Consider the following 12,818-nt stretch of genomic DNA (forward strand, 5'->3'; position numbering starts at 1 on the left):
CCGGTCAGACGATATCTGGAACAATAAACAACAACAGGTTATAATACAGAAGTGTTTGACTTTTTGAACGTATTAACAGCGTTATAAGTCCAGTCTAGTGGGTGACCGCCTCAAGAATGGGCTGGTCCTCAAGCCGGTTCAGCTGTGGAGATTTGTGGTCACACTGGTTCACCTTGGACTGTTGGAGGTGATGCTGTTGCCGAAGTCTCTACTTTACCATTTGTTGTACTTCCTGCAGTGCTTGGTCTTTTTCATTCTTGCAAATATGACATTCAACATTTTTGTTAGTGGTGCCCTGGCTGTGGTTTGGTTCCGGTGGCGATGGAAGGGGCATGATCCGTGGCATCTCCACGAAGTCATCCTTGGGAACCAGTGGAGGATCCGGCGTATGCGTACGGTGCAGTTGCGAGCGTGGAAGGCGGCACAGAGCCCGCTGATTGCGCCTACGCACCAATCCATCCGCCCTGCATGCCAGGAACAAGGTGGAGTCTGTTTTCTTTTTATGTTTGTGGTGGACGGCATCTTGTAGCCGATGGGTCGTTGCCATTGAAGTAGCACCATCACTAATATCATGCAAGGCGATGACTGTGCCAGATGTGGAAGTTGGCCAAGACCGTGTACGCTGGTTCCGGCCACCTGCTGTGCCGGAAGGGCGACTCCGCAGAGAAACGTCGAAGCATGTCGCCTTGGATAGAGAATTGTTGCTCGCATCAACGTCTGGCGATGGCGCGAGTTGGTGTGTCCACCTTGGACCGCCGGTGCTGGTTGCCACTGCCGACCCAGTGGGACTGCCACGCGATCCATTCCCTGTCGCCGTGGCATCTGCCGTCACCCTGAGCGTGCCATCACCGAGGCCGCGACACCGCCCGTCCGGAGCAAGGTCTGGCGTGCGCAGATCAGAGTCGGCGCTTGGCTGCTCCCCATCTGGAGTCCGGTCTGCCTTCCGTCGATGCCCCCCATCCGGAGTCCCAACAGGTTCACTGGAGGCAGCCGAGATTCCCTGAAGCTGCACTTCTGGAGTCGGAACATGCAGGAATGCACCAACCAGTGGAGAGGCTCGAGCCATCGAGGGTGGAAGCGGTGCGCCGCCACCGCAGTCATCAGTGGTCCCACCGTGATCGTTGAGTGCCTTGGTACGCACTAGGCGAGGTCTGTCACCTTGCACCTTTTGCATGGGAAGTGGGATGCTGTCGTCACTCGTCTCACATCCCGTGGATAGATCGTCATTAGCAGCTTGCTGTTCACTAGGGTTGGGTAAATTGTCAGAGTTTTCATCTGGTGGTGCACACCATGTCGGTGGACTGTCATTGTCTTGCCATTGTCCTTCATTTGGGCTTTTCTTCTTTGGAACTTTAAATCTTCCCCCAGACATTGCAGAACCTTGTTTATTACCCCCAAATTCTCCCATATGTATGGTCTCGAATATAGTATCCACTGTTTCTATCGACATTGTACCATTTTCCAAAGAACATTCCGTTTCACTTTTCTTCTCAGGGACCTCATATGTAACTTTGTTTGATGTACATGCCTTCATGGTCTCTGGGTCTGATTTTGCTGGGACTGGCATGGTCACAGTCTCTTTTTTACTGTTCTCAATTGCCCACATCATACTCCCCATACATAACTGCTTGAGCACTGGGGTTAGTGTGGTACAATGGATAATCGGTTCGACCTTATCTGCATCTTCATCATTAGTGGAAAGCACACTTGGTTCACTTGAAACTGCTGTGGGTGTTAAATTCGTTATCTGGCTACTCGATGTCGGTGTCCTCAGGATTCTTGCTCCAATGTTCTGCTCAATAATCAGTGGAGTGTGTATAGGTTCAATGCAATTAATGTTCCCTTCCAGGTTTGAAGAGTCATTACTGACTAACTGCTGGTCTCCGAAGTTGGGATTTTGCGGCATTGTGTCGAAGGGAGACATTTGTCCCTGCCGTGGATATGAGTCAGGTTGTGTTATTTCCATCACCTGAGGATCAATGTCTTGTCCATTTTTTCGATCCGTACTAAAACACTGGCAATTCTCAGTCTGCTCCTTGCAAGTTAAACATACAATTAATTTCGTTAGGAAATCCTCAGCATCCTTCTGTGGCCGTGCTGCATTATTAATCTCTGTTCGGCTACAATGATCCTGAAGGTCAGCGCATAAACCTTTTTTCTTCGGGCTTGGACGAGGCGATTCCTTTGGCTTGTCTTCAGTTGGGCTTGAACAGTCTTCAGCGCTGTGCCCTTTATTGTAGCATGAGAGACCGTCATGGTCATGCTGCTGTGTAGTGGAGCATGGTAGGCTGTCATAGCCTTCCTGCTGTTCACGGGAGCATGGCAGACCTGCATCGTCTGCCGCTGGTTGGTCAGGAGAGGTTGCTAGACCCTCATGGTCTTGTTCCTGCAAGGACTGCGCTCTGGAGTCCTGCGTTCCTTCCATCGTGGAGTCCGTCCACGAGCTCTCTGTGGAGGCTTGTGACACCGGAGTCACTTCTTGTTCGTGCAAGGACTGCGCTCTGGAGTCTTGCGCCGCCTCCACCGTGGAGGCTGTCCACGAGCTTGCCGTGGAAGCTTGTGACACTGGAGTCACTTCTGGTTCATGCGAGGACTGCACTCTGGAGTCTTGCATGTCTTCTTTCATAGAGTCGGGAACGTTGAGCGGGACGTGGACCACGCTCTGTGTGGCAGCAGGGCACCCTCCGTGTGCTTGCACCGCTCCCCGTCTGGTAATGTCAGGCTGCAGCATCATCCGGTACTGATAAGTTGGAACGTCATATCTGCTGGGTTGAAGATCCTCAAATCCGAAAAATGAATCCGCATCTGCGTCGGATTCAGTATGGGGGCCGCCAATGTGCACCACGAAAGGTTCGTCCGAGTCATAGTCATATAGGACCACGGAGCTATCATTGGGCTCGCGAGGTCCGGAAACACTGTAAAAATCGTCATCGAAGTATTCAAGGTCGGAATCATCGGCTTGTGCGTAGGTAACTGCTTGTCGGAGGGTTCTTCGGAGGTAAAATTCATCTCCTGGGTCAATTTGCGGCACTGCGCTGTCATTCCAGGTGAGGGAAGGTTGTTTTACAGCTTTAACAGATTTTTGTTTTTTTGATTTGGGACGTTTCCCTTTTAAATTGGATTTGGGACATTTCCATTTTAAATTGGTGCAGTCTGGGGCCTCTGACATCCTGACGCTCGGTATGTAGCACGTAGGAAGCGACTGCGCATGCTCAGATCGCTGTTCCTTTACCGATGGCCATTTTCTTAACTGCGGATGCGCACCATATTGCGCATGCGCACACGAAACTTCCGGTTCTGCGCACTTCTCGCGCAACTGTGCTAGCGTTATACCTTTAGCAAGATGGCCGTCGACCTCGACCCAGCCTTTTCTCAGGCCCGGGACCTCGGGCTCCGGGATCCCAGCCACGAGGTGAGTACTGCCGCTTTTCTTACCTTTAAGTCCCCATTGGATTGCGTATTCTTCACAGTACTTGGCGAATTTGCCCATGACTGCCTGGTAATCGTGCCTTTGGTGCCTCCTGAAGAACCTGAACCTTCTGAACATTGCTCTTGCCCTTGCACCGGCGACGATGAGGAGAAATTCAATTTTTTCCTTGTCATCCAGGTCTTGGAGTTGAGCTGCCGCCAGGAACAATTCGAAATTTTGCCGGAATCGCCGCCAGTTTTCGTGGAGGTCGCCGTCACACTGGAGCGCCTGCGGAACCGGGAGCTCGTACATCATGTCTGGGCACTGCTGGTTGTCTCTGTACACTGGATGTATGCCGGCAGGTATCGATCCACTCCTGTACCATGTGGTGTTGGGTGCTCTGGTGCACAGATGAGCCAACACAGTTGTATGTGGTACAACTCTATTTTATTATAACTCTTATAATACAGTTCGTTCTGGATACTCTGCACGTGCTGTCTCCCTGAGTGTCCCCGGCTATGGCTGTGTCCTGGTTCTCCCCTGACGCTCTTTCTGACCACCAGGGGTTGTGTCTGTGCTTTTATATCTTTCTGTCATTGGTTGTGGTGTTGTGTGTTCTGATTTGTCTGTTGGTGTGTCTATCATGATGTGTGTGTTTGAATATCATGACAGCACCCTCATCAGCTCCAAAATGGAAAGCCGATTTAGAGTAGGACCCCAGGGGACTCCCAGCCCGTTTCACTTGGACTTCCTGATGGTCACCCTTCTTTCTTCCAGTTCCTGAAGCTGTGGTGTGACCATCTCTCTAACGATGTCATCCACGTAAATTTCAGCCTGGCAGATGCACCAGTGTCTCCAACCACCATTGGAGCTCTGAAATCTGGCATTCAAGGTTCTACAGTTGGGAACACCTCCTGCACATGTGGTCATCTAGGATGCTGGTAGGGTCCATGACTTCCCTCATATGACAGGTTACACATTTGACTAGGCTGACCTCACCTGCTATGTCTTACACCTAAACGTACTTCCTCTTACTTGCTAACTTTTCTAATTACTTAAGTCCGAAAAGATACTCCTCTTACCTTAACTTAGTTCTACTTCGGTTTACTTATCCTTGTATTAATTATTATAGTTATTTGTCACTTTATTACGCTGGCTCTTACTTTTACTTATCCCTCATGCTTCTCAGTTAACCCTGAATATTACACTTTTCTAATTTACTAGTCTTCCCTTATGGTAGTTCCTCACCAGCCAAGTCCGGGTCTCCCCCCCCCCCCCCCCCCCCACCTCCCTACTCACCAATCAGCTGCTTCCTCTTGCCCGCATCACTTTTTGAATCCTGGAGCTCAGGAGCTCCGCCCCTGGATTCAGTGAAGATTTGCCCCGCTGCTCCTTTTTAAAGTGTCCCATTCGTTCCGATCAGCTGCTGCCCACCAAGATCGCTCTCTATGGGCAAGATATCTTTTTGTTCCCCTCAAATTAAGCAAGATTTCCACACTTTTACTAACGCAGCAATATTTTCCTTTTTCATCACCTTATTCAGCGAGTTTGATCAACTCCTTCCCAACTAAGGAAGGCATTCATTGTCTAACTCCCACCCCACAACTGAATAAGTGAATGTCTTCTGTTGTTTTCTATTGGGGGGGGGGGGGCGGTGAGACAGTGTGACTATATTATTGATATTGGCTCTTTACATAATTGTGTCAGCTCAGTTTCAAAGGATAGTGATATCATATTTAGACTACTTATACAATTGCATTTTTTCTATTAACAGTAGAATACAAAAAGACTTGTTCAACTTGTTTCAATCAAACATTCAAGCTCGGTGTTAGACAGTGCTACACATGATGCCCTTCTAGGCCTCTTTATGTTTTGATTAAAATCCTAAACAAGATTTTTTAATCAAAGCACACCTTAGACTTAAAGCAACAAACAACCAACAGTTTACTGCTGTAATCATGAAGATTTCTGTTCTAGATTGAAACTGAAGAAGTTGTCAGCATCATGATTGTATGGACTTTCCACATTCTGTTTGAATTATAATTCAAGTGATGGCTTTTAATCTACAAATTGAAGAAATTATTATAATTTGCCTTTTAACCTATATCAGTTTAGTTCACTGATTTAAATGACTTCTGAATGCATCAATGTAAATTAGTGCTTCCTGTAATCTGAGTGTGTTATTTGTGTCTCAATTGCCCATGTCAGGTGGCTACAGCCGACAAATTTACATGTCTGGAAACTTGTTAATGGGAGTTGGGAGTCTAGCAGACATGGATGGAATTTCAATCTGATTAGGTTCTGTTGATCTGCATTTCTGCATAAAGCTCACATTTATTTAATCTAGGCAAGAATATCCAAAACGATATTTTGTGTTAGGTTTGTTTGAAAAACTTGTTGCAAAAGAAGAACACACCAGACTGAAGAATGTGTGTTCAGGCCAAGCAGGAAGTGAAAAACAGGAAAGATAAATTTGATTCAAATAATGTGTTCTCTCTCTTTATTCAGTTACCATGCTGCAAGATGGTGTTGGTGACCATGGACTTGCATGTCGACCTTGTTCTAGAAGCGTACATTATCTTCGTTGGTACTTTCATCCAGTTTGTGAGGCTTTTTAAAAAGATTGTTCTCTGTCTACTTCAATCACTTTACCGCCGACCTTTCCCATCAGCATCAGAATTTTGAAATCACAATTTCTTATTACATGCGCGAGAAACTCCAACTATCTCTTCCTGATCTTGGTCACCAGAGTTCTCTTGGCCTCTCATTTTACCAGAACCTCTTCATTGGTACTGTGACTTGTCTAAGATATCTTCAATATCAGAAAGCACAACCCTGCCGCCTCAATTCTTCACTACATTGCTTCATTAATCATCCAACACTCACTTCTGTAGGTCAAAATTGGTGTAAGGATTCTCAGTTTTGTTTTCATCACTAATTGTGTGTCGATCACAATCCTTTCCACTTTTTGAAATGCATCATTAGCCATTCCAATCCTTAGTCCTCCTCCCCCCCCCCCAGTGGGGTTGGTTTTCCATCCAGTGGCAGAGGTAATTCACCATTGGCCACCAGCGTGAATTACTGGTCCTGCCGGAGTCAATTACCATTTGCGTCGCTCACTAGCCGCGCTGCCGCGGAACCCACCACAGGGTTAGTCATATTTCTTTGTTGCACTTTCCACCTGATATTAACATATTTTCTAGGTAACAACATTTGTCCACCTGTTTGATCTTTGCATTCTTTGCTGCAATCTAACATTCTGGTTTGATTCTCTTTTTGGACACTACTAGACCTTCTGTTTTCTTACCAATTATGCCCAGCCCTTTCTTCTCACTTTCAGTCACTACTCCATCAAAAATCTTTTGCAGTTTCTGTTTAGAATGGCATGATATACAGAAAGCAAAATGCAAACTTGGAAATACAGCTGGGATTAAGGAAGAGAGGGATTAAGGAGAAAGACAGAAAAAGTAAATTATTTTAATTTCAATTTTAAGTGTCCAAACACAATTTGTTTTTTCTGACAGATCTTTGCCCTTGTAAAACTAATTTTTCAGGGCCAGCAAGGTTGTTCAGCAATAGTTAGCACTTTCACACTGCCAAAATACAACAGCCTTCATTTTCTTTTAGTCATTTTTAGTGTGAAAGTAGTGGGGCAAATCCACCAACTTTGTAGTGTAGCAGTTATTTCATTACCAATTATAGTAGGGAGGATTTCAACTGCATATCCTGTGGTGAAGCAGGGTATCACAGACAGCAACTTATGAATTTCTGCTCCCTCACCCACCCCCCCCCTCCCTCACACCCCACCCCACAACTGATGTTGCCATATGGCACTGCAAAGCTCAGACTGCCACCTTCCATCTAGCAAGCAACAGCTCAAACCCGATCTCTGTCCAGATTTAACACTGCTTGGCTCATCTATGCTATTTCTACTGGACCTTCTGAACTTCTGTGCCAGAGCCTACAAGACTAATTCATCTCTATGTACCAATCCCATGATGGAAGTCATGTTTACTGGAAAATGGAATTATCCAGAATCAGTCTTCAACCTGCCAACTCTGTAAAAGAATGCACTATTGGACTTTGATTCCGGACTGAAGTGAAACAATAATTCTTTATCCTGTGATTTTTGCTCCATAAATCCATTTCTTTCTGTATTTCCCCCCTTCTTTTTTTGTATGAGTGATAGAGGAGGCTATGTCGCGACCTCGCCTTTCGAGTTTGAGTGAGTTCAAATAGGCCTCTCTCAAATTCGCTACGGAGCTGTTATTGAAAAATGGATCACTCCTAAATTGAAGAGTTGGGAAAATACATCCCCACTTATAAAGGGGGAAGTCAAAAATCAAAAAATACCTTTCTGTTTACTGACGGATGGCAAGGAGAGAAATCAGGGTTGTTTAAATTAAACCCCCTCCTGTCCGCAACAAATAAAATGAAACAAAAGTATAGTCTTCTCTGACCTTACTATTATGGTTTACTATTATGGTTGGCGGTGTTATTTCAAAAGATCAATTATGGAAATTCATAGCTATCAGGACTGTGGAAATATCTTCAGGGAAAAGAGTATTGTCCTTGAATTTGGTACAAGTTTACAAGATATCACTGATGAAATAACATTTAAGAAAAACAGTTAAAAGAACAATCTATTAAGATTTTTTTGCCGTTTCACTATGCTCTCTCAATGCAAATGACCTTGGATCTACTTGGGGTATAACATATAAAGCTTATGACATTCCCATGTGCTATACGGCAAAATAAATTTTAATAGAATTTCTGGCCTTACTTTGTAGTCATAACTGACAGTTTGCGTTGCTGTTCACTACAATTGCCCTCATCAAAGTAGAAAAACTATAAACTGAGTACAAAATAGGTTAAAAAAAACATCATGCTTGTATAAATTAGAGAATAACATACTGAAATTACATTCCAATGAAGACATTCAATGGTGAATGTGTTGATAAACCAATTATTTCAACCCTTCGTTACTTCCTTGTAAACTCTTGAGCGTGATTTAAACCAATATCTTAATGCACTTCCAATATTTTTATAATTAAAAAATGTTGATAATGCTACTTTTGTGTGTGCCATTTTGTTATGCTCATTAATTTCTGCATCCTTCTGGAGGCGCCGATTCCTTGATGCAGTATTTGTTGCCCTGCGGCAACCTCATTAAACCAGTGTTATTCATTTTTGAGCTCGACAGTGAGTGCTGACAAGCAATTTGACTGAGGGGCATCAACACAAGAGCCTAGTACTGTCCTCAAGCAATGTTCACATGTGCATTTTCAATGGGACTGTTGAATAGCAATCAGGATCAAGAACTCTGGTAATATTCCTTTGTTGGATCAGATACATTGAGACTGCAATTGATTTTGCTGAGATCAACTAACTTAGTAATGGCCAGAGAATGAACCTTAAACCATGTTGTCATATATGGCAAGCTACTCGCTGGTTTAATTCACTGAGCCCTGGGAGGAAGCTGGTGTGTTCTAGTCTCAGGGCATTCTGAAATTATGTCTGTGCTGCATAACTCAGCCATCAATTAGATCAGTGTTGTTTCTTTCAGTGTACCGAGCACTGATTATGTGAAGCAGATTATGCTCCTAAGAATGAGTTGATAATGATGCATTTATCTACTAAAACAAAAAATGTGTAGTCTTTCGTTAAGGATGGTCTCATGCTACATTGTTGTAGAACAAGATCCATTCATTTATTCATTTTCATTAGATCTCTAGTTTCAATAAAGAAAGTTAAAATATTTTAAAAAACAGAAAAATAAGAGACCACTGCACTATTTGTACAGTAACTTAGAAGTGTATGGAGTATGAAGAGTGTTTAACTACTTACACACATCTCTCATTTTGTAGATAGGTCAGTAAATTGTACTGATAGTGGAGCAAAATGATCTAGCAACCACAAATGATCCAAGGACCTCAAATTGTCTCACAATCGAAGTGATTAGTTACACCGATAACACCCAAGATTTGGTCTGTTTACTGGCTCTTGTAATGACAGAAATGATCAACTAGGGGTTAACTCTTACAGCACAGAACAGTTAAGATTGGAATTAAAATGGTTACACCCAAAAGAATGAAAAACACATTAGGATGGGCAGGTCATAACAAATGTTGCTATAGTCGTTACAACTCTGGGGGAAATAACACAAGGTAACAAGGCATAGAAAAGGCCCTAGGCTTATTTGGTTAAACACACAGTTTAATATCAAGTATAGCAATCTGAAACAGGAAGCTTAAAATATTTTAATAACTTCTAGATTTTTATGTCTATCAAAAAATCAGTCATTTGTAATATTATTCTGAGGGTGGCACGGTGGCGTAGTGGTTAGCCTCACTGCTGCCTCACGGCGCTGAGTACCCGGGTTGGATCCCGGCCCCAGGTCACTGTCTGTGGGGAGTTTGCACATTCTCCCTGTGTCTGTGTGGTTCTCACCCCCACAACCCAAAGATGTGCAGGTTAGGTGGATTGGCCACGCTAAATTGCCCCTTAATTGGAACAAAGTAATTGGGTACTCTAAATTTAAGAAAAATATATTGTTCTACCTCAACCATCTAAAAATTCAGAAATTTGCATTAAAATAGTCCAGCTTTTTTTAATGTACCTTTGTGCAACACAATTTTACAGCACGTTATATACTTCACTCAAATCTGGATTCACCTTTCCTCCTCAAGTACGAACTGCAGATTTCATATAAGCGTTTTCATTGAAAAGAGTTCACAAGTTTCATTGCATTGGAAAACGATATTTAATGACTGGCCAGTGTTTTTGTTGAATGGTCTTAAAGAGTATAGCTCAAGGCACAGAATAAAATCAGATTCTACCTGAGCATCTCACTCCCTGAGCAATGAGGCCCCACATAAAGTTGGCACAGTATTCACACCAGTGAGGACCTCTGAATGTATGGACCTGAAAAACAGAAAGGTGGATAAAGAAGTGAAAGCTGAAGCCAGATGGTCTGACAGATGGAACACACAAAAGCACTGCTCACAAAGCACACAGTAGGGATCAACATATGAAACCGTCATTATAGGAATAGCGTTCTTTATCTTTACTTTTTCACAGCTGGCCCCAAGAGAATCAACTTTAAAAAATTTTAAACAATAGTGCTTTTTGTGTCTAACAATTCACTTCTGCCTTAACAAACTTGCAGCACCTTAAGTTTAGCCACGTCACCGGCACATAAGATTTGCAACTATCAACAAAATTAACTTACCGACTTGCAGGAGTGACTGACCATATCCACACCGATTAGTTTCAGATTTTTCAGACAGGATCGTCAAAGCAAAAGCATGTTTATCAATACATCATAAGGTGACCTTCTTTACAGGTGCCAGGAAGTGTAGGCATTTAAATAGTTCCAATTACATTCTTTACAAACTCTACATTCAGTTTTGATGAACTGTAAACCTATCTATTTCTTTCAAATGATGGCAAAACTCATGTGTTATTCCAGCAGTTAATATTTTTACGCACGACTTTCAGCAACGGTGTTTTTCTTATCTTTGGTGCACATGCAAGGTTGTGTTTTAAAATTTTTTTTGCATGATGTCCACATGAATTCTCACCAACTTTTACAGATGCACCATAGAAAGCATCCTATCTGGCTGCAACACAGCCTGGTATGGCAACTGCTCGGCCCAGGACCGCAAGAAACCTCAGAGAGTCGTGAACACCGCCCAGTCCATCACACGAACCTGCCTCCCATCCATTGACTCCATCTACAGCTCCCGCTGCCTGGGGAAAGCGGGTAGCATAATCAAAGACCCCTTCCACCCGGCTTACTCACTCTTCCAACTTCTTCCATCGGGCAGGAGATACAGAAGTCTGAGAACACGCACGAACAGACTCAAAAACAGCTTCTTCCCCGCTGTTACCAGACTCCTAAACGACCCTTTTATGGACTGACCTGATTAACACTACACCCCTGTATGCTTCACCCGTTGCCGGTGTCTATGTAGTTACATTGTGTACCTTGTGTTGCCCTATTATGTATTTTCTTTTATTTCCTTTTCTTTTCATGTACTGAATGATCTGTTGAGCTGCTCGCAAAAAAATACTTTTCACTGTACCTTGGTAATCTCGACAATTAACAAAATCCAAATATTTCCCATGACAAATAGCTTTTTGATGGCACTGACAGGCCATTTGTGACAACAACTGACTTGTTAGATTACTTAGGAATCAGCCAGGCCTTTTATATGTTATCCGCAGAACATTATTTTCTAGTAATTTTTTACACATATATTTTATATATATGGATACCTTGTTGAACCAGATTTATATAATTCAGTTCAACAACTTGCTACAGTGGGATCTGAACTCATAACTCTTGCACAATAGCCTAACCACTACATAAGAATTGGGAACTGTAGTAGGCCATTTGGTCCTACTCATCAGCTCCACCATTGAACAAGATCTTCTATCTCAATTTCACATTCTTGAAATTACCCTATCTGTGGTTTTTACTCTGTTTTGATTGCTCAATTTTAGGTGGCCTAGCTGTTTTTGTATTTATCTGATGGGTGATGCCCGGTGCACACAGCGACACTTGGGTGTGGGGAGCACTGGAGCATGACTTAGGTCGAGGGGGTGCTTCTAGATTCCCCAACCAGGTGAAACATTTTCTCAACATCTATCTTATCAAACCTTAAAGGTTTCTCTATATTTTAACTATATCCTCTCTTTTCTAAATTCCTGGGAAAATAGGCCGAGTCTACTTAACCCTTCCTCGTAGGACATCCCCTGGTCCCAGGAACCAATCCAGTGAACCTTTATTACACTCTCTTAATATCCCACCTAGTGTAAAGTGATGTGTTGGGTGTTCTGGATCACATACAGGTCACCAACACTTGAAATAGTGCAACACTATTTTATTGAATCATTAACTGTTTAAACATACTCAGGCTGTGGGTGAATACAATATTAGCTTTAACTAAAGACCTTTGCCTTGTCTTAACCAGTCGATGCACTCAGCATATGGTGAATGTCTGTGTTACAGGCTGTGAGCTCTGTCCTCCTAGCTAGCTGCAACTCGAATGAGCGGGAACTCTGATGCCCCCTGCCTTTATAGTGCGTGGGCTCTCACTGGTGATTGGCTGCGGTGTTGTGTGTGTTGATCAGTCCCACTGTGTGTCCATCAGTGTGTGTCTGCACCATGATATACTGGTGTATATTATGACATCCCACTTTTATAAAAAATGTACCTGCGTGGCAATAATTAGTGTATGGTGAATGTTCCTGACTACGAGTGTGCGAAATATTTACAGGACTATGTACATGAAAACTAAGCTATTTAACTGGGAAGGTGCCTGGTGCAGAAAAACAGTGTGTCACAAGAATAACACCATATACAAACCACTTGAATGATTAAACGGAAGAACAGAACAAATCA

The 12,818-nt window shown here is 43.4% G+C and overlaps 1 protein-coding gene across 1 annotated transcript in view; it reads right to left on the bottom strand.

The window, feature by feature from the left end:
- Positions 1-12,818, bottom strand: part of chn2 (chimerin 2) — a 401,316-nt gene that overhangs the window by 34,952 nt on the left and 353,546 nt on the right. The window contains 1 exon segment of the mRNA XM_072509387.1: positions 10,249-10,333. Within this exon segment, the coding sequence (XP_072365488.1) occupies positions 10,249-10,333 (85 nt within the window).

The sequence above is a fragment of the Scyliorhinus torazame genome, chromosome 6 (assembly GCF_047496885.1).
Source record: "Scyliorhinus torazame isolate Kashiwa2021f chromosome 6, sScyTor2.1, whole genome shotgun sequence".
Classification (NCBI taxonomy): Eukaryota; Metazoa; Chordata; class Chondrichthyes; order Carcharhiniformes; family Scyliorhinidae; genus Scyliorhinus; species Scyliorhinus torazame.